This window comes from Salmo trutta, unplaced genomic scaffold, assembly GCF_901001165.1.
Source record: "Salmo trutta unplaced genomic scaffold, fSalTru1.1, whole genome shotgun sequence".
Classification (NCBI taxonomy): domain Eukaryota; kingdom Metazoa; phylum Chordata; class Actinopteri; order Salmoniformes; family Salmonidae; genus Salmo; species Salmo trutta.
Genome location: NW_021822211.1, coordinates 501,990 through 524,254, shown reverse-complemented (window position 1 = coordinate 524,254; position 22,265 = coordinate 501,990). Strand labels below are relative to the sequence as shown.

The 22,265-nt window shown below is 50.2% G+C and overlaps 1 protein-coding gene across 2 annotated transcripts; it reads right to left on the bottom strand.

Annotated features, from left to right (window-relative positions):
* Window positions 1-51: 51 nt before the first annotated feature.
* LOC115181012 (syntaxin-17) lies at window positions 52-20,101 on the bottom strand. 2 transcript variants are annotated; one of them, XM_029743123.1, is made up of 8 exons: window positions 19,946-20,101; window positions 19,246-19,441; window positions 19,064-19,129; window positions 16,354-16,546; window positions 16,043-16,161; window positions 15,839-15,889; window positions 3,934-4,020; window positions 52-1,836 (listed from the first exon to the last, which is right to left on the bottom strand). In XM_029743123.1, exons 2-8 carry the CDS (start codon window positions 19,366-19,368, stop codon window positions 1,588-1,590), a joined length of 888 nt encoding a protein of 295 aa, XP_029598983.1. In that variant the 5' UTR covers window positions 19,369-19,441; window positions 19,946-20,101; the 3' UTR covers window positions 52-1,587. The 2 variants fall into 2 exon arrangements, with proteins under 2 accessions (XP_029598983.1, XP_029598984.1); XM_029743124.1 differs by having other exon boundaries at window positions 16,354-16,543.
* Window positions 20,102-22,265: the final 2,164 nt, after the last annotated feature.

The following is a 22,265-nucleotide window of genomic DNA, read 5'->3' as shown; positions in this document are numbered from 1 at the left end:
GTGTTGAGTCTGTTTGTTCAGTTCTACAGAGAAGACTCCTGACACACACAATTCCTTCATCAGAAGCAGATTTTATTGGTTTTCTTTGGCAAATATAAAACCCCAGTAAATCATCACATAGATTAAGAGCATCCATATTTAGTTGGTCCCGGTCTGAGTTCAGAGGTTACAGGTCACTTGTAGTAGATGACATCAGGTGTGACCTGCTTCTCTGGTGGCACTTTTAAGAGGGGAAACTTTGGCCTCACACTCATCACAACGTTCTACCTGGTAATGGGTACACCCAGGACAGCTGTGTTTATCCTCCTAACCTTTCTCAATCACTCACTCTTATTCTCTGCTCCCCAGTCTGTCAAATTGACACATTCCAGTCTGTCAGAGGCTCCTCTCCAGCAGGGTTCAGACCAGGACACAGTCTTGACATTTACTGCTGTTTATACCTCCCCCTCTTCTCTCCCTCCTCCCTCTGTTAATGAGCTGTATACTGTAAGCAGAGCAGCAGACATATTGGCAGACTCAGATAAACATCAATAAGTTCATAAACTAGAGAGATGGGTGACTGCTTGACCCAGGCAGTGTCTGGCTTTGGCACTGAGTGTGTATTTGATAAAGACTGAAGGTAGTTAAGACAGTCTGTCCAAGAAACACATAATAACATGACTAATAAAACTACCATCTCTCCGTCTGTACTAAAAGGCACCAAACAGCATGACTTATGTTACAAAACTAGGCAGGCTGTAGTGTTTGCTACTAATAACGCACATCTTTTCATAATATATAATCATACACTTAAAGTAACTGTGCAGTGAAAGTTCTGTAATCTCATACCCAGATAATGTTGACTCATCCTATACTTGTATTTGTGGGCAAAACAATTGTAGGGGGAAAAAAAAAAATGTTTCCTCAGAGGATGATGTCATCCTGAGGAGGATGAGCTGGCCAATCAGCGGTCTACTCGCATGAATATTTAAGATCAGTATACGCCCACACCATTCCAACACAAAGCTGCTTTTTAACATATTTAAAAGATTTGGAAGGAAAACGAATTAATTTATATTGTAAAAATGTGTAGGTCATATTTAATAGAAATCTGGAAACACTGGACAGTACATCACACTCAACTAACACAGCATTCACACACACACACACACACCTCCCTTTCACACTCAGGTCCTCAACAAGGCTCTCCTACGATGTTTAAAAGTCCTATTGATTGGGAAGTGGTAGATCCCAGTGGCAGGCTTCTCTTGACAGACCTCTCCTCGGTCTATTGGCAGCGAGAAGGAGTTCCTTATTACCACAGTAAAGAGAGCAAATCTATTGGTCAAACAACAGATTGTTTGAGCGGACAGTCAGTCTGAGGGATATCTTGGTTGAGTTCCTGCCTGACTAGATGCGCAGGCGTTGCATTGCATCAACCAATGGTTGTGCGCCACTTCAACTGTGCAGTCGGGCATCAGATTGCTATATCATATGATGTGGTTAGCTGATATGTAAGCTCTAGCATGCGTCTGCAATGTAGTCGGGCAGTACCTGGACCAGTGTAGGCTTCTGGAGGTCAGAGGTCCCGCCACGACCAATCAGAAGTCACTTGTCCTTGTCCAGCGGTGGTTCTGGTTCCGTAGGGGGTGCAGTGAGCTGGTTCATCTGGGACTCTACTCTAGCTCTGCGTTTCTTCTGGACCAGGTTCCCCCCTGCAAACCCCAGAGCCCCCCCTCCAAGCGCTGCTGCCACCCCCGCTGCCTTGAACCCCACCAGAAGGCCCAGCGGACCACCCAACACCCCCCCTAACACTGCCCCCGCCACGGGTAACACTGCCAGCCTGTAGCCCACCGCCTGGAGGGAAGACAGAAGGATAGACGAGTCACTACATGCATTGACAGTCTCGGTTTCTTCACTTTTATGCCAATAAAGATTCTTAAATTCAATTAAAAAGACAAGGAAATAAGAAGAAACTTCACTTGGGACAAATCAACACACCTATAACACACACACACTCAGGGGGGTTATTCCTTTGATGTTCTAAGACACACAGTAAGCGAGAAGTCTTCAGATCTACCTGGCCTTTCATGATCACACACACAAATGTACACACACAAACAGCAACACATGCGCACACACCATCATCAAAGCTGTACACTTTAATTACCCACATGTATTAAAATTGGAGAAATGAGGTGTGTGTGTGTTTATTAATACTGTTATCTTCAGAGAGGAAGACGCTCCTTTAGACTGATGGCTGTAAATGAGTGACTCCTCTGAACATTCCGCCACACACACACTACCCCCTCCCACGGTTGATTAACAGATTAACAGTTAAATGGATCCAGTTCAAACGCCCTCCCAGCCCCTCACCTCATGGCAGCGAAGGTCATTTTAATTAACCAGAGGGAGTGAAAGTTCAGAGTGCAGGGGTGTAATGGTACCTGTCCTGATGACAGATAACACACTGCTGTCTGACACCTCTTCTATCTACACACACTGCTGTCTGACAACTCTTCTATCTACACACACTGCTGTCTGACACCTCTTCTATCTACACACACTGCTGTCTGACAACTCTTCTATCTACACACACTGCTGTCTGACACCTCTTCTATCTACACACACTGCTGTCTGACACCTCTTCTATCTACACACACTGTTGTCTGACACCTCTTCTATCTACACACACTGCTGTCTGACACCTCTTCTATCTACACACACTGCTGTCTGACACCTCTTCTATCTACACACACTGCTGTCTGACACCTCTTCTATCTACACACACTGCTGTCTGACACCTCTTCTATCTACACACACTGCTGTCTGACCTCTCTTCTATCTACACACACTGCTGTCTGACACCTCTTCTATCTACACACACTGCTGTCTGACACCTCTTCTATCTACACACACTGCTGTCTGACACCTCTTCTATCTACACACACTGCTGTCTGACCTCTCTTCTATCTACACACACTGCTTCTAAAGGCCTCAGCATGCTTCAGTTCAGCTGACGCCTAGCCTAACGAGTGTGTGCGCATACTCCCTTAAAAAACTTGAAAAAAAGCAGCAATAGTACTATTTGTCCATTTAGAGATGCCGTAGCCAGAATACACTTCCTCAAAATAGTCGGAATTAATCTAAGATTGTGCGCCGCCCTATGGGACTCCCGATCACGGCCGGTTGTGATACAGTCCAGGATCGAACCCGGGTCTGTAGTGATGCCTTTAGCACTGCGATGCAGTGCCTTAGACCGCTTAGACCACTCAGGATCCCTTAACAGCACAGCCACACCCATACCCTAGAATATTCTGGACCTCAATATGGGCTCAATCCCATTTCAACTTCATCAATTCAGGAAGTTGAATTGAGTTGAAGTTCCATTTATCAATCAAAACATGGGGTGAGAGGTGGTGCATTTACGCTTAAATAGACCACATTTTTTAATATTGTGATATTTTGGCTGCAACTAGACTCACAAAGGGTGTGTACGTGCAGCGTCTGTTCAGCCGTATAGAACTCACACGACATACCACACTGAGCTTGTAATATGTCTGTGGGTATTGAGCTGTCAGTCTGACTTTATTCTGAGGGTGTGTGTGTGTATTGAGCCAACAGTGGGAGGCCAAACGCTGCTCCTGAAGAGCTATTAAATAGCCCTTCATACCTCTCGTCGCCTCCTGCACCCCCACACACACACACCTTGCACTCTCCATTGACAACACCCCCTACTCAACCCCTCTCTCCCTCCCTCCATCACTGTACCTCTTAACCCCTCTCTCCATCTATTCTCTCTATTTCTTTAATTGCAGCTTTCCTCCGTATTCTGCTGGATCAATAGGGACAAACGTTGTAGAATGGCTGGGAGGCAAAGTGCCATCGATCTCCCAAACACCACACACACACACACACACACACACGCGCGCGTGTGTACACGCTAACACGCACCTTCCCGAGGCTCCTGGTCCCCTCCTCCACGTTGGCTGCTGCTGTGTTGACGTTCTCCTCTATGCTGTCAATCTCTTCCTGCTGGGACTGACAAACACACACACACACACACACACACACACACAGAAAGGGTTTATACACTGGAGACACACACCGCTGACTTGGTCCCTCTCGACACAGCACCACAAATGAGTGTGTGTGTCTGTCTGTGGGGGGTGATGCGGGTGTAAAGTAGAAAAGGTAGGGTCTGGGGGAGATTATATTGGGGCAGGAGGGGGTCTGGGGAGATTATATTGGGGTAGGAAGGGGTCTTGGGGGGGGTTATATTGGGGCAGGAGGGGGTCTGGGGGGGTTATTGTGAGGAGCTCATGAAATATTCAGAGTGGCAGCTGTCCCTCTCTCCCTGTGTGCTGGACACCATCCATCCTTCTCTCCTTCTCTCCCTCCTTATTGTAGTTGTTGTTGTTATATGTACATACTATAAACATTTTATGGACATGGTACCTTTTTACATTACCTACTTATTACATATGGATAGACAATATTCAGACAACAGGTATACATTTTCTGTAGCTGTTTCAGTCATGACTATGATCAATCCTGAGCTTTTTTAAGTTCCTCATCTCCCTTACTGCCCCTAACTCCCTCCCTTACTGCCCCTAACTCCGTCCCTTACTGCCCCTAACTCCTTCCCTTACTGCCCCCTAACTCCCTCCCTCTCCCTTACTGCCCCTAACTCCCTCCCTCTCCCTTACTGCCCCCTAACTCCCTCCCTCTCCCTTACAGCCCCCTAACTCCCTCCCTTACTGCCCCTAACTCCCTCCCTCTCCCTTACTGCCCCCTAACTCCCTCCCTTACTGCCCCCTAACTCCCTCCCTTACTGCCCCTAACTCCCTCCCTCTCCCTTACTGCCCCCTAACTCCCTCCCTTACTGCCCCTAACTCCGTCCCTCTCCCTTACTGCCCCCTAACTCCCTCCTCTCCCTTACTGCCCCCTAACTCCCTCCCTCTCCCTTACTGCCCCCTAACTCCCTCACTCACTACCCCCTAACTCCCTCCCTCTCCCTTACTGCCCCCTAACTCCCTCCCTCTCCCTTACTGCCCCCTAACTCCCTCCATTACTGCCCCCTAACTCCCTCCCTCTCCCTTACTGCCCCTAACTCCCTCCCTCACTCATTGCCCCCTAACTCCCTCCCTCACTCACTGCCCTCTAACTCCCTCCCTCTCCCTTACTGCCCCCTAACTCCCTCCCTCTCCCTTACTCCCCCTAACTCCCTTCCTCTCCCTTACTGCCCCCTAACTCCCTCCCTCTCCCTTACTCCCCCTAACTCCCTCCCCTCTCCCTTACTGCCCCCTAACTCCCTCCCTCACCCTTACTGCCCCCTAACTCCCTCCTTTACTGCCCCCTAACTCCCTCCTTTACTGCCCCTAACTCCCTCTCCCTTACTGCCCCCTAACTCCTTCCCTCTCCCTTACTGCCCCTAACTCCCTCCCTTACTGCCCCCTAACTCCCTCCCTTACTGCCCCCTAACTCCCTCCCTCTCCCTTACTGCCCCCTAACTCCCTCCCTTACTGCCCCCTAACTCCCACCCTCTCTGCCCCCTAACTCCCTCCCTCTCCCTTACTACCCCCTAACTCCCTCTCCCTTACTGCCCCCTAACTCACTCCTTTACTGCCCCTAACTCCCTCCCTCTCCCTTACTGCCCCCTAACTCCCTCCCTCTCCCTTACTGCCCCCTAACTCCCTCCCTCTCCCTTACTGCCCCCTAACTCCTCCCTTACTTCCCCTAACTCCCTCCCTCTCCCTTACTGCCCCCTAACTCCTCCCTTACTGCCCCCATAACTACCCTCCCTTACTGCCCCCTAACTCCCTCCCTCTCCCTTACTGCCCCCCTAACTCCCTCCCTTACTGCCCCTAACTCCCTCCCTTACTGCCCCTAACTCCCCTCCCTCTCCCTTACTGCCCCTAACTCCCTCCCTTACTGCCCCTAACCCCCTCCCTCTCCCTCACTGCCCCCTAACTCCCTCCCTCTCCCTTACTGCCCCTAACTCCCTCCCTCTTCCTTACTGCCCCCTAACTCCCTCCTTTACCTGCCCCTAACTCCCTCCCTCTCCCTTACTGCCCCCTAACTCCCTCCCTCTCCCTTACTGCCCCCTAACTCCCTCCCTTACTGCCCCCTAACTCCCTCCCTCTCCCTTACTGCCCCCTAACTCCCTCCCTCTCCCTTACTGCCCCCTAACTCCCTCCCTCTCCCTTACTGCCCCTAACTCCCTCCCTTACTGCCCCCTAACTCCCTCACTCTCCTTTACTGCCCCTTAACTCCCCCCTCTCCCTTACTGCCCCTAACTCCCTCCCTTACTGCCCCCTAACTCCCTCCCTCTCCCTCACTGCCCCCTAACTCCTTCACTCTCCCTTACTGCCCCTAACTCCCTCCCTTACTGCCCCCTAACTCCTTCACTCTCCCTTACTGCCCCCTAACTCCCTCCCTTACTGCCCCCCTAACTCCCTCCCTCTCCCTTACTGCCCCCCTAACTCCCTCCCTTACTGCCCCCCTAACTCCCTCCCTCTCCCTCACTGCCCCCTAACTCCCTCCCCCTTACTGCCCCCTAACTCCCTCCCTCTCCCTCCCTCCTCCCTTACTGCCCCCTAACTCCCTCCCTCTCCCTTACTGCCCCCTAACTCCCTCCTTTACTGCCCCTAACTCCCTCCCTCTCCTTTACTGCCCCCTAACTCCCTCCCTCTCCCTTACTGCCCCCTAACTCCCTCCCTTACTGCCCCCTAACTCCCTCCCTTCTCCCTTACTGCCCCCCTAACTCCCTCCCTTACTCCCCCTAACTCCCTCCCTTACTGCCCCCTAACTCCCTCCCTCTCCCTTACTGCCCTAACTCCCTCCCTTACTGCCCCCTAACTCCCTCCCCTCTCCCTCACTGCCCCCCTAACTCCCTCCCTCTCCCTTACTGCCCCCTAACTCCCTCCCTTACTGCCCCTAACTCCCCCCCCTCTCCCTTACTGCCCCCTAACTCCCTCCCTTACTTCCCCCTAACTCCCTCCCTCTCCCTTACTGCCCCCTAACTCAATCCCTTACTGCCCCCTAACTCCCTCACTTACTGCCCCCCTAACTCCCTCCCTTACTGCCCCTAACTCCCTCCCTTACTGCCCCTAAACTCCCTCCCTCTCCCTTACTGCCCCCTAACTCCCCTCCCTTACTGCCCCTAACCCCCTCCCTCTCCCTCACTGCCCCCTAACTCCCTCCCTCTCCCTTACTGCCCCCTAACTCCCTCCCTCTTCCTTACTGCCCCCTAACTCCCTCCTTTACTGCCCCTAACTCCCTCCCTCTCCCTTACTGCCCCCTAACTCCCTCCCGCTCCCTTACTGCCCCCTAACGTCCCTCCCTTATGACTGCCCCCTAACTCCCTCCCTCTCCCTTACTGCCCCCTAACTCCCTCCCTCTCCCTTACTGCCCCCTAACTCCCTCCCTCTCCCTTACTGCCCCCTAACTCCCTCCCTTACTGCCCCCTAACTCCCTCACTCTCCTTTACTGCCCCTTAACTACCTCCCTCCCTCCCCTTACTGCCCCTAACTCCCCTCCCTTACTGCCCCCTAACACTCCCTCCCTCTCTCCCTCACTGCCCCTAAACTCCCTCCCTTACTGCCCCCTAACTCCCTCCCTCTCCCTTACTGCCCCCTAACTCCCTCCCTTACTGCCCCCTAACTCCCTCCCTCTCCCTCACTGCCCCCTAACTCCCTCCCCTACTTACTGCCCCCTAACTCCCTCCCCTCTCCCTTACTGCCCCCCTAACTCCCTCCCTCTCCCTTACTGCCCCCTAACTCCCTCCTTTACTGCCCCTAACTCCCTCCCTCTCCTTTACTGCCCCCTAACTCCCTCCCTCTCCCTTACTGCCCCCCTAACTCCCTCCCTTACTGCCCCCTAACTCCCTCCCTCTCCCTTACTGCCCCCTAACTCCCTCCCTTACTCCCCCTAACTCCCTCCCTTACTGCCCCCTAACTCCTCCCTCTCCCTTACTGCCCCTAACTCCCTCCCTTACTGCCCCCTAACCCACCCCCCTCTCCCTCACTGCCCCTAACTCCCTCCCTCGCCCTTACTGCCCCCTAACTCCCTCCCTTACTGCCCCCTAACTCCCTCCCCTCCCTTACTGCCCCCTAACTCCCTCCCTTACTGCCCCCTAACTCCCTCCCTCTCCCTTACTCGCCCCCTACTCCCTCCCTTACTGCCCCTAACTCCCTCCCTCTCCTTTACTCCCCTAACTCCCTCCCTTACTGCCCCCTAACTCCCTCCCTCTCCCTTACTGCCCCTAAACTCCCTCCCTCTCCCTTACTGCCCCCCCTAACTCCCCCTCCCTTACTGCCCCCTAACTCCCTCCCTCTCCCTCACTGCCCCCTAACTCCCTCCCTCTCCCTTACTGCCCCTAACTCCCTCCCTCTCCCTTACTGCCCCTAACTCCCTCCTTTACTGCCCCCGAACTCCCTCCCTCTCCCTACTTGCCCCCTAACTCCCTCCCTCTCCCTCACTGCCCCCTAACTCCCTCCCCTTACTGCCCCCTACTCCCTCCCTCTCCCTCCCTCTCCCTTACTGCCCCCTAACTCCCTCCCTCTCCCTTACTGCCCCCTAACTCCCTCCTTTACTGCCCCTAACTCCCTCCCTCTCCTTTACTGCCCCCCTAACTCCCTCCCTCTCCCTTACTGCCCCCCTAACTCCCTCCCTTACTGCCCCCTAACTCCCTCCCTCTCCCTTACTGCCCCCTAACTCCCTCCTTACTCCCCTAACCCCTCCCTTACTGCCCCCTAACCCTCCCTCCCTCTCCCTTACTGCCCCTAACTCCCTCCCTTACTGCCCCCTAACTCCCTCCCTCTCCCTCACTGCCCCCTAACTCCCTCCCTCTCCCTTACTGCCCCCCTAACTCCCTCCCTTACTGCCCCTAACTCCCCCCCTCTCCCTTACTGCCCCCTAACTCCCTCCCTTACTTCCCCTAACTCCCTCCCTCTCCCTTACTGCCCCCTAACTCAATCCCTTACTGCCCCCTAACTCCCTCACTTACTGCCCCCTAACTCCCTCCCTCTCCTTACTGCCCCCTAACTCCCTCCCTTACTGCCCCTAACTCCCTCCCTTACTGCCCCTAACTCCCTCCCTCTCCCTTACTGCCCCCTAACTCCCTCCCTTACTGCCCCTAACCCCCTCCCTCTCCCTCACTGCCCCCTAACTCCCTCCCTCTCCCTTACTGCCCCCTAACTCCCTCCCTCTTCCTTACTGCCCCCTAACTCCCTCCTTTACTGCCCCTAACTCCCTCCCTCTCCCTTACTGCCCCCTAACTCCCTCCCTCTCCCTTACTGCCCCCTAACTCCCTCCCTTACTGCCCCCTAACTCCCTCCCTCTCCCTTACTGCCCCCTAACTCCCCTCCCTCTCCCTTACTGCCCCCTAACTCCCTCCCTCTCCCTTACTGCCCCTAACTCCCTCCCTTACTGCCCCCTAACTCCCTCACTCTCCTTTACTGCCCCTTAACTCCCTCCCTCTCCCTTACTGCCCCTAACTCCCTCCCTTACTGCCCCCCTAACTCCCTCCCTCTCCCTCACTGCCCCCTAACTCCCTCCCTCTCCCTTACTGCCCCTAAACTCCTCCCTTACTGCCCCCTAACTCCTTCACTCTCCCTTACTGCCCCCTAACCTCCCTCCCTTACTGCCCCCTAACTCCCTCCCTCTCCCTTACTGCCCCCTAACTCCCTCCCTTACTGCCCCCTAACTCCCTCCCTCTCCCTCACTGCCCCCTAACTCCCTCCCCCTTACTGCCCCCTAACTCCCTCCCTCTCCCTTACTGCCCCCTAACTCCCCTCCCTCTCCCTTACTGCCCCCTAACTCCCTCCTTTACTGCCCCTAACTCCCTCCCTCTCCTTTACTGCCCCCTAACTCCCTCCCTCTCCCTTACTGCCCCCTACTCCCTCCCTTACTGCCCCCTAACTCCCTCCCTCTCCCTTACTGCCCCCTAACTCCCTCCCTTACTCCCCCTAACTCCCTCCCTTACTGCCCCCTAACTCCCTCCCTCTCCCTTACTGCCCCTAACTCCCTCCCTTACTGCCCCCTAACTCCCTCCCTCTCCCTCACTGCCCCCTAACTCCCTCCCTCTCCCTTACTGCCCCTAACTCCCCTCCCTTACTGCCCCCTAACTCCCTCACTCTCCCTTACTGCCCCCTAACTCCCTCCCTTACTGCCCCCTAACTCCCCTCCCTCTCCCTTACTGCCCCCTAACTCCCTCCCTTACTGCCCCCTAACTCCCTCCCTCTCCCTTACTGCCCCCTAACTCCCTCCCTTACTGCCCCTAACTCCCTCCCTCTCCTTTACTCCCCCTAACTCCCTCCCTTACTGCCCCCTAACTCCCTCCCTCTCCCTTACTGCCCCCTAACTCCCTCCCTCTCCCTTACTGCCCCTTAACTTTCTCCCTCTCCCTTACTGCCCCCTAACTCCCTCCCTCTCCCTTACTGCCCCCTAACTGCCCCCTAACTCCCTCCCTCTCCCTCACTGCCCCCTAACTCCCTCCCTCTCCCTTACTGCCCCCTAACTCCCTCCCTCTCCCTTACTGCCCCCTAACTCCCTCCTTTACTGCCCCTAACTCCCTCCCTCTCCCTTACTGCCCCCTAACTCCCTCCCTCTCCCTTACTGCCCCCTAACTCCCTCCCTTACTGCCCCCTAACTCCCTCCCTCACCCTTACTGCCCCCCTAACTCCCTCCCTTACTGCCCCCTAACTCCCTCCCTTACTGCCCCTAACTCCCTCCCTTACTGCCCCTAACTCCCTCCCTCTCCCTTACTGCCCCCTAATTCCCTCCCTTACTGCCCCCTAACTCCCTCCCTTACTGCCCCCTAACTCCCTCCCTTACTGCCCCCTAACTCCCTCCCTTACTGCCCCCTAACTCCCTCCCTCTCCCTTACTGCCCCCTAACTCCCTCCCTTACTGCCCCTAACTCCCTCCCTTACTGCCCCCTAACTCCCTCCCTTACTGCCCCCTAACTCCCTCCCTTACTGCCCCCTAACTCCCTCCCTTACTGCCCCTAACTCCCTCCTCTCCGTTACGGTCCCCTCCCTCCCTCCATCATTCTCCTCTCCCTTACTGCCCCCTAACTCCCTCCTCTCCGTTATGGTCCCCTCCCTCCCTCCATCATTCTCCTCTCCCTTACTGCCCCCTAACTCCCTCCTCTCCGTTATGGTCCCCTCCCTCCCTCCATCATTCTCCTTTCCCTTACTGCCCCCTAACTCCCTCCTCTCCGTTATGGTCCCCTCCCTCCCTCCCTCCATCATTCTCCTCTCCCTTACTGCCCCCTAACTCCCTCCTCTCCGTTATGGTCCCCTCCCTCCCTCCATCATTCTCCTCTCCCTTACTGCCCCCTAACTCCCTCCTCTCCGTTATGGTCCCCTCCCTCCCTCCATCATTCTCCTCTCCCTTCAGGTGTCCGCATGCTTCCCAGCCGTGCATATATTATGATGGCATTTTGTGACGCTTTTGTTAGTTTTGGTCTTCGGTGAGGGTTTTTCCGGCCATGCTAACAAAACATTTTCTCCAGGCATGCCGAAGTCAGTAGCCGAAGTCTACGCCCTTTCATCTGTGATTGGTCAACAGTAGATTCTTCAATTAAATGTTTGATGTCATTCAAGGAGACTGCACCAAACATCTTGGATGTAAAATTGCGCGACTAAGATCTGCTTGGTATTTCAAACAAAGGTCTTTTAAGGGTTTATGCGAGCACACTCGTTCTGAACCGAAGCATGCTGTCGCCTTTACTCCTCTCCTCAGTCCTCACATCTCTCCCCCACTCATGTTCACTTCGGTTCCCATTTCTTCACCCTCCCTCCCTTTAAATCCCAGATGTATGTATGGTTGTTGGTGGATGTGGAGCTTCTAGGCTCCAGCCAGTGGAACAGGGGGAGATGAGTGCTTCAGTCAGACACTAGCAGGCTGCGTCTGAACATCTCACCTTGCCTGTCTCTGTCCCCCTCTCTCTCTCTCTCAAATCCCCAGGCAGGTACAAACACCGACACACAGCAGTGTTTACCCTGTGGTTGAGAGGCTGAGTATTGGTCCCTGAATGACACCAGTCACCCCAGAGAGACCACAGCACTAAAACATCTTTATGCTCTCTTCTCCAAAACAATCTCCTCTCGGTCTCGTCTCTCTCTCTCCCAAAATCTCTCTCTCTACTTTCTGCCCTCCTCTCTCACCATGTTTAAACCCTCCCTTCCTCCCACTCTCCCTCCTATCGCTCTTTCGTTCCCAGAGGATAGAGTGATAATCAGAGTCGTCTGTTTTCCTCCTGGCCTACAATACGCCCTGTTGCCTGGGTTCTCTCCCACGGCACTCTCCTCTCTCCTCCCCATGGACACACAGCCCCCTTCTCTCCTATCTTCTCTCGTCTCCCACCTCTCCCCTATGGCCCATTTTCTACCATCCCCCCTCCCCCAGCAGTACACCTGCCTGCAGCCCCACTCCAGTAACCTGTGGTGTGCTGTGACCTGCTCTCTAAGGAGCCCCAGCATGAATCCAACCAGACAGACAGACGCTAGGCTAGCTGTCGCTCACTACACTGTCTGTCAGTGCCCTCACTGCCCTGTGTGCTAACAGAATGGTTAGCGTAGCCGCAGCAGGCTATCTATGTTACGTAGCCATGTCCCTGTCATTCATCCTGTCTCATTAGACACCAGAAAGGCATTATCTGCTGACCTTGTCAGCACTCAATCACACACACACACACACACACACACACACACACACACAGAGTACATACAGTGGGGGGAAAAGTATTTGGTCCCCTGCTGATTTTGTACGTTTGACCACTGACAAAGAAATGATCAGTCTATAATTTTAATGGTAGGTTTATTTGAACAGTGAGAGACAGAATAACAACAAAAAAATCCAGAAAAACACATGTCAAAAATGTTATAAAATGATTTGCATTTTAATGAGGGAAATAAGTATTTGACCCCTCTGCAAAACATGACTTAGTACTTGGTGGCAAAACCCTTGTTGGCAATCACAGAGGTCAGAAGTTTCTTGTAGTTTGCCACCAGGTTTGCACACATCTCAGGAGGGATTTTGTCCCACTCCTCTTTGCAGATCTTCTCCAAGTCATTAAGGTTTCAAGGCTGACGTTTGGCAACTCGAACCTTCAGCTCCCTCCACAGATTTTCTATGGGATTAAGGTCTGGAGACTGGCTAGGCCACTCCAGGACCTTAATGTGCTTCTTCTTGAGCCACTCCTTTGTTGCCTTGGCTGTGTGTTTTGGGTCATTGTCATGCTGGAATACCCATCCACGACCCATTTTCAATGCCTTGGCTAAGGGAAGGAGGTTCTCACCCAAGATTTGACGGTACATGGCCCTGTCCATCGTCCCTTTGATGCGGTGAAGTTGTCCTGTCCCCTTAGCAGAATAACACCCCCAAAGCATAATGTTTCCACCTCCATGTTTGACGGTGGAGATGGTGTTCTTGGGGTCATAGGCAGCATTCCTCCTCCTCCAAACACGGCGAGTTGAGTTGATGCCAAAGAGCTCCATTTTGGTCTCATCTGACCACAACACTTTCACCAGTTGTCCTCTGAATCATTCAGATGTTCATTGGCAAACTTCAGACGGGCATGTATATGTGCTGTCTTGAGCAGGGGGACCTGGCGGGCGCTGCAGGATTTCAGTCCTTCACGGCGTAGTGTGTTACCAATTGTTTTCTTGGTGACTATGGTCCCAGCTGCCTTGAGATCATTGACAAGATCCTCCCGTGTAGTTCTGGGCTGATTCCGCACCGTTCTCATGATCATTGCAACCCCACGAGGTGAGATCTTGCATGGAGCCCCAGGCCGAGGGATATTGACAGTTCTTTTGTGTTTCTTCCATTTGCGAATAATCGCACCAAATGTTGTCACCTTCTCACCAAGCTGCTTGGTGATGGTCTTGTAGCCCATTCCAGCCTTGTGTAGGTCTACAATCTTGTCCCTGACATCCTTGGAGAGCTCTTTGGTCTTGGTCATGGTGGAGAGTTTGGAATCTGATTGATTGATTGCTTCTGTGGACAGGTGTCTTTTTTACAGGTAACAAGCTGCGGTTAGGAGCACTCCCTTTAAGAGTGTGCTCCTAATCTCAGCTCGTTACCTGTATAAAAGACACCTGGGAGCCAGAAATCTTTCTGATTGAGAGGGGGTCAAATACTTATTTCCCTCATTAAAATGCAAATCAATTTATAACATTTTTGACATGCGTTTTTCTGGATATTTTCAAATAAACCTACCATTAAAATTATAGACTGATCCTTTCTTTATCAGTGGGCAAACGTACAAAATCAGCAGGGGATCAAATACTTTTTCCCCCCACTGTAAATTACATTCGGGAAGTATTCAGACCCCTTCTCTTTTTCAACATTTTGTTATGTTACAACCTTATTCTTAGATGGATTACATTTTTTTTTAAATTGTCCTCATCTATCTACACACAATACCCCATAATGACAAAATGAAAACAGGTTAAGTATTTTTAAGTATTCAGCACCTTTGCTATGAGACTCGAAATGGAGCTCAGGTGCATCCTGTTTCCATTGATTGTTTCTACAACTTGATTGGAGTCCACCTGTGGCAAATTCAATTGATTGGACATGATTTGAAAAGGCTCACACCTGTCTATATAAGGTCCCAGTTGACAATGCATGTCAGATCAAAAACCAAGCCATGAGGTTGAAGAAATTGTCCGTACAGCTCCGAGACAAGATTGTGTCGAGGCACAGATCTGGGGAAGGGTACAGAAACATGTCTGCGGCATTGAAGATCCCAGTGGCCTCCATCATTCTTAAATGGAAGAAGTTTGGAACCACCAAGACTCTTCCTAGAGCTGGCCGGCCAAACTGAGCAATCAGGGGAGAAGGTCCTTGGTCAGGAAGGTGACCAAGAACCTGATGGTCACTCTGACAGAGCTCCAGAGTGCCTCTGTGGAGATGGGAGAACCTTCCAGAAGGACAACCATCTCTGCAGCACTCCACCAATCAGGCCTTTATGGTAGAGTGGCCAAAAGGAAGCCCCTCCTCAGGAAAAGGCACATGACAGCCCACCTGCCACAAGCATTTCGCTACACTCGCAATAACATCTGCTAACCATGTGTATGTGACCCAAAAAAATGTATTTGATTTCAAAAGGCACCTAAAGGACTCTGAGACCATGAGAAACAAGATTCTCTGGTCTGCTGAAACAAGATTGAACTCTTTGGCCTGAATGTCAAGCGTCACATCTGGAGGAAACCTGGCACCATCCCTATGGTGAAGCATGGTGGTGGCAGCATCATGCTGTGGGGATGTTTTTCAGCTGCAGGGACTGGAAGACTAGTCAGGATTGAGGGAAGATGAACGGAGCAAAGTACAGAGAGATCCTTGATGAAAACCACACAGCCAAGACAACACAGGAGTGGCTTCGGGACAAGTCTCTGAATATCCTTGAGTGGCCCAGCCAGAGCCCGGACTTGTAGCCGATCGAACATCTCTGGAGAGACCTGAAAATAGCTGTGCAGCAACGCTCCCCATCCAACCTGACAGAGCTTGAGAGGATCTGTAGAGAAGAATGGGAGAAACTCCCCAAATAAAGGTGTGTCAAGTTTGTAGAGTCATACCCTAGAAGACTTGAGGCTGTAATCGCTGCTAAAGGTGCTTCAACAAAGTACTGAGTAAAAGGTCTGAATCCTTAAGTAAATGTGATATTTCTGTTTTTATTAGCAAAAATGTCTACAAAACAGTTTTTGCTTCGTCATTATGGGGTATTGTGTGTAGATTGATGAGGAAAACAATTTAATACATTTTAGAATTAGGCTCTAACGTAACAAAATGTGGAAACAGTCAAGGGGAATACTTTCCAAATGCACTGTACATAGCATACTCACATGGACCAGCAGAGAGAACTCTGTCACCAAACCGCTAAGCTCCTTCAGGTCCTGACAAAACAAACTCATATTAACACAGCAACAATAACACACAAACAAAAACCTACTATATGACATATTAAAGACATGAATAAATATTATGATCTCTTAATCTATTATTAAGACAATTTGTGAATACAGTACAAGGGGCCCAAATATTCCCACCTCCTCCAGGGTGTCCCAGGACTCGGCAGCACTCTCGTTGAGGGGGATCACTGGGAGGAGGAGCTGCGTTTGATTGACAGGAGGGGGCTCCCTGCCCACATCATCACCATGGGAACCACCTAATGGACAAGGTCAGTGAGAACCAGAGTGACCAACTTTAGATCTGGACATGTTACTGCTTCTGAAATTCATAATGAGCATTTAGATGATTTATTAGTTGGTTTATTGGTCAATAAAGGAAGAGCTAACATGGCTGCCATAGAATGGAATAAACTGATGTTGTTGAATAGAAGGGAAGGGGGCGGTGCTACCTGAGGATGAGTGGCCTGGGGGGCGTGGTGCCTGTGGCAGAGGGGCGGGGTTAGAATGCAGGAGTAGGAAGTCTTGCGCGGCAGCAGATGCTCGGTCTCTGATTGGCTGAACCAGCCTCTCCAGGGCGGGGCCGTCCTCCGGGCGGACACGTCCACACAGCTTCTCCATCTCTCTAACATTAGCCCTCAACTGCTACAGAGTGAGAGAGAGGTTCAACAAGTAGTTCAACTTCCCAACAGATAGATTTAAAAAAGAGGCACGAGACAGAGAGAAGTACACCCTCATACAGACAGACAGGTTCCAGTGTCTCTGCTGGGAGGAGGAGTGAGGAGGGGGAAGTAGGAGGGTGTTAGATGGCCTCCCCTGGTTGTACCCATCAGCCCCAGGGCAGAGGTCAGGAGGTCATGACCAATAGATGCTCCCACGCTAATTAGACATGATGAATAAACATACACACACAGCTGCAGACTGGATTAGCATTGAGCCGCTATGGCCACGGGAGACACACCTGTCAGAACACTAAAGACCTGTTAGCATTTGCTTCACAGATCACACACACACACACACACACACACACACACACACACACACACACACACACACACACACACACACACACACACACACAAAGAACATCAACAATAAGAACATTAACAGGTGAATGAACTCTCTGTGCTGCTGGAGAAGGTTGGTTAAAACCTCTTAAATGTAATCTACGTAATCCCCTAAAGTCATTATTTACCATGAGAGGGCCATAAACAATAACTAGTAATGCTGCAAACTCTAAGGTTACAATTTCACCTTTCTGGTAAAACAGTTAGACTGGTGAGGTGTAGTCACTTTTCAAAACACAAGATCAAGTACACAGCACAAACATGATACAAATATGTTATAGATGGATATCCTATAACTAAACTGTATAAATAAGGCTTGAAATGACTTATATTTGTTCTAAATATAGTATAATCAATTTATAAAACGACTAACTATAAGATTTCTGTATAATACATATTTGTATATTTATTGTTAGAGAAAATGGGCATATTTTCTAAAGGTATCTTGATCAAAACGTCTGCCCCCATCACTGTGAATATTTCCTGAACTCGTTAGGCCTTTCATCTCATATAAATAGTGTCCGTCTATCACAAACAGAAAGTGGGTTTTGTTTCAAATCTATTCATGATTTTAGACTACTGGCTATAAATGGATGTGAATGTGGTACAGTGATGAAACCACCCCCTCGCTGCATTATGGTGAAAGGATTCCAGGCATATGCTGCTTCTTACAGGCAGAAGAGACATACTACCGGGTCTGGAAAAATCAGGGCTACCGCTCAATGCAAGCCAACTCCATCGATTTATAAGCAAAACTTTCAGTCAGAACCGGTACCAGAACCACGCAGGTCCCCTAAACAGGGGACTTTACATCGAAGAGGATTTATTAAAAATCGGCCCAAAAAATTGGCAAAAGACGTTTACAGAACTAAGGGCTACTGATTGAAAGATGTGTAGGAGTGTGTAACTGACAGACAGACAAACACACAGTAAACACCAGGGAGAAAGTGAAACCAGGCACACGTTGCTAAATAGGCCCTGCCCCACCAACACACACACAGGGCGTTACGAAACCGATTCACTAGCCTGCTAATATTGTTGCACTCACTAAGTCTAGAGGGTCTTAGGCCTAGTTAACTGGTCTGTAACCTGATTTGACGTGTGTCTGTGTGAGAAATCAGCATATGCGTCTAGGTGTGAATGTATGTACCCAGGAGACAGCTACCTTACCGTTGGTCCAGGGCCAGCTCCGTCTTCACCTCTTGGTCGGCCGGTCCAAGTGGATTATTATATGTTCAGATGGTGACTAAACATAAATATGTTCAAGAAGGAAAAATAGCAAAGGCACGCCCAAACTAAAAGAACCCAAAACAAACCAGCAGGCTTTCCGAGCCGGTACTCTGACTGACAATCACCCTAATTGACAGCACCGAATGTGCTTATCAACCACCTGGACAAGGTTGCTGCTGCCCTCTGGGGGAATGGAGCGTGGTAGTGATCTGTAGTGTGCTGTCTAAACTACCTAACCTATTCCCTCAAAGGGATGAGCAGCAGAGAGGGGAGTCTATAATAATATTCACAGTTAGGAGAAAGGGATGAATAGATGAGTGATGGATGAAAATAGAGGCGTGCAGACAGAAATACAGAAAGCAGAGGAGCCCACTTCCTGCTAGAGACTTCACTTCCTGCCTAGAGAGTGGGGGGGGTGACACTGTCTTTCTCTGCTTCCCTCTGCCTTTCTTGCTCTCTCTCTACTTCTCTATCTGTGCTGCATGTTCTTGTGTATCATCACCCATCTTCAGCTTCCTTACACACACCCAGCCCAGCGGACAGAAACACACACACACCACACAGGAAAGCACTCTGCCCCTCCCAGTGTGTTTTGAGTGTGTGTGTGTGTGTGTGTGTGTGTGTGTGTGTGTGTGTGTGTGTGTGTGTGTGTGTGAGGGAAGGAGGTGGGGATGAATCCTTCACTTCCAGAGACATGGTGGTGTCAGTGTGAAAACACACTGTGCAGCCCTTTACACACACACACACACACACACACACTCAATTTTACATACACACTCCTGATCTCCTGCAGGCACACAGCACACAGTCACAACATACCGTATATACTCAGCACAAGACCAGTGTGTGTGTGTCTATGTTTTACCTGCACAGTGCGGCTGGCATTGATGTGCTCCTGATGAAGGCGATCCCATTGTCCACTATGCTGGAACTGTAAGACAATAACAAGCTCAGTTGCTGCTTCTCTGTGTGTGGTTCTTCAGTAACTTCCAATGGTCGGTGATGTGAGTTTGCGTGTGTATATATATATGTGTGTGTGTGTGTTACCTTCAGTATATTGCTGTGGTGTCTCTGTAGTCTTTCTAGGTCTGTCGGCAGGGCTACTTTAGTGAACTTGTGGATTGGCCCCTCAAGACGCCTCAGCGTCAGCTTGCCCCCTTCCTCTGACATCCTCCCTGACTTCTGACCCCGGGTGGGTTCTCACACCTGCAACCATACACACCTGCTCCTCTTACTCAGCTACCTGGAAGACAGGAGGGAGGAGGTATACATACAAACATCAGCATGCCACACAAAACCATGTGACCTGTTTCACACACACACACACACACACACACACACACTTGTAACCCAATACCAAACACATCACATCATACCATTGTTGGCTAGTAGGGAGCTTTGCTGACTCCCTCGTGCCCAAGGTTTGAATAACAGGGTCTCAGAGTCTGGCTCGAGCTGTTAGTTAGCTAACTAATGACGTTAAACGACAACATCCGGGAACAAATAACAACAGAAAACTTAGTTTGTTCTATAGAGAAGAAATGTCTGTAATTATGACACATTAAAACACATTTGACAAAGGTAAGGCATCATCCTCTAGCTAGCTGGCAGTTATAATGTTATAACTGCCAGAATCAGATGTCTGTCAGGTGAGTTAACAGTATTTTAGCAAGCTAGCCAACACAGCTGACTATTCAAACTTAAAATCTAGCATATTTCATTTTCAAACCGTGAACATATTACTTACTTAAAGTAAAAACCCATCGGAGTGTTAAACTTGGGAGAAGAATTCTTCTAGGCTATTTCGTAACTGTCTCGAGTTAGCTACATGTCCAACTTTCTCTTCTGTTTGTAAACAACTTTCTTCCTTGCGCGCAGACGAATTACTTCCGATCTAAAACCTTAGCCCACAGAGAGAACGGTCCGCCCCTTGAGGCTGAATCTACAGCAGTCCTACACAGTAACCTTTCTGATCAATTGAACGTTATTGAATGAAGTTCAATAGTGAATATGATAGCAAGAGATGAGTGACTGATTTCATATACATTTTTGTAAAAGCGGGAATTGAACTTCCGCCAAGTTGTACATCTATATTGATTGGGTAGACAATATTGATCATGTCAGGCAAATAACATCGACCAATGTGTGACGCGCGAGGACAGATAGAATTTCCACTCAGTCGCACTATCACCACGTTCGCACACGCACACACACACACACACACACACACACACACACACACACACACACACACACACACACACACACACACACACACACACACACACACACACACACACATACACACACACACACCCACAAACTATGATGTGGAGCTGCGAGGAGGGTGGAGTGGTGCCAGGTGCATGGTCTGGCTGGGCCAGCACAGCACTAGGCTTAGAGTGGATTATTATGGACATGCCATCTCCTGTGGCTCTCTGTTGTCCGTGTGTATGGGGGTTTGTGTGTGTGTGTGTGTGTGTGTGTGTGTGTGTGTGTGTGTGTGTGTGTGTGTGTGTGTGTGTGTGTGTGTGTGTGTTTGTATATGTGTGTGTGCGTTTGTCTGTGTGTGACTGTGTGTTTGTATATGTGTGTGTCTGTGTGTGTGTCTGTGTGTGTGTGATATTGGGGATAGAGCAGCATGCTCCCCTGGTCCTGCTGGGAGATAAGCAGATCTATAGCAAGCCTCTGTACTTCTGTCATCACCTTTAACATTTAACACACACACATATATACACACACACACACACATACACGCACTTCCTGTGCCGGTTGAAAAGCATTTGGGGAGGCCTCTCTATTTATGTCATTGGGCCTCAAACACCAAGCCTGCAGGGGACCTCCCCTGGTGTGTGTCCAGTCCCACAGGGAGACTCCCGCAGCAGAAAGGTAAAGCCACAGCAGACTGAGGCGGAGGAGCTGAGCAGACAGTGAAAGTCTGGACACCCACATCACACCACAATATTGTGTTGTTTCAGATGTGTGTTTACCTTAAAACTTCAATTAAACGCAGAGTTTCAAATAGTTGCCATCCCTTTTAATAGCCGGGCATCGGCACACATTTCAGCAAATAAACACCTGTTTTAAATAGATGCCGTGTCTAAATGAATTGTTTGCGAGTGAACTTCAGTGAGTACCGCAAGATTGCTCAAGATAAAGGAGAGCCATGGATGAGACATCAGTGTGGTTTGACATGGTCGGCTCCACTACGGTGGATACAAGAGGTGCAACGAGTGAGATAATGGTGCTGAAACGTGAAATCGGGGGTGTATGATAGGCAGCCTAGTCTTTGCATGTCTGATCTGTGATGGATTTGTTATTACAATGTTTATACTGGTCACAAACAGTGTGGTAGTCTTTTCAACATTTTATTGAGCAAGAGCTGTGTGCAAATCCGCCCCTTTTTTAAAATGTTCACCTAAAATGACATACTCTAATCTAACTGCCTGTAGCTCAGGACCTGAAGCAAGGATATGCATATTCTTGATACCATTTGAAAGGAAACACTTTGAAGTTTGTGGAAATGTGAAATGAATGTAGGAGAATATAACACATTTGATCTGATAAAAGATAATACAAAGAAAATAAGCATTTTTTTTGTACCATCATCGTTGAAATGCAAGAGAAAGGCCATAATGTATTATTTCAGCCCAGGCACAATTTACATTTTCGACCACTAGGTGGCAGCAGTGTATGTGCACAGGTTTAGACTGCTCCAATGAACCATTGCATTTCTGTTCAAAATTGTGCATCAAGACTGCCCAAATGTGCCTAATTGGTTTATTAATAACTTTTCAAGTTCATAACTGTGCACTTTCATCAAACAATAGCATGGTATTATTTCACTGTAATAGGTACTGTAAATTGGACAGTGCAAAATGTAAGCTTTCTGCCAATATCAGATATGTCTATGTCCTGGGAAATGTTCTTGTTACTTACAACCTCATGCTAATCGCATTAGCCTACGTTAGCTCAACAGTCCAGCAAGGGACCCACCGATCCTGTAGAGGTTAAGGAAATAGACGCCTGGCTCAAACAGAAGCCTGTCTCTAATAAGCACCGGTTGT

Excerpts from the sequence above, each read along its gene's own strand:
- LOC115181012 (XM_029743123.1), bottom strand. The coding sequence starts at position 19,368 with ATGTCAGAGGAAGGGGGCAAGCTGACGCTGAGGCGTCTTGAGGGGCCA. Across the intron at positions 4,021-15,838 it reads AGTTCTCTCTGCTGGTCCAT|TCCCAGCAGGAAGAGATTGA; the intron begins GTGAGTATGCTA and ends TGTGTTTGTCAG. Across the intron at positions 1,837-3,933 it reads GGACCAGGAGCCTCGGGAAG|GCGGTGGGCTACAGGCTGGC; the intron begins GTGCGTGTTAGC and ends TCTTCCCTCCAG.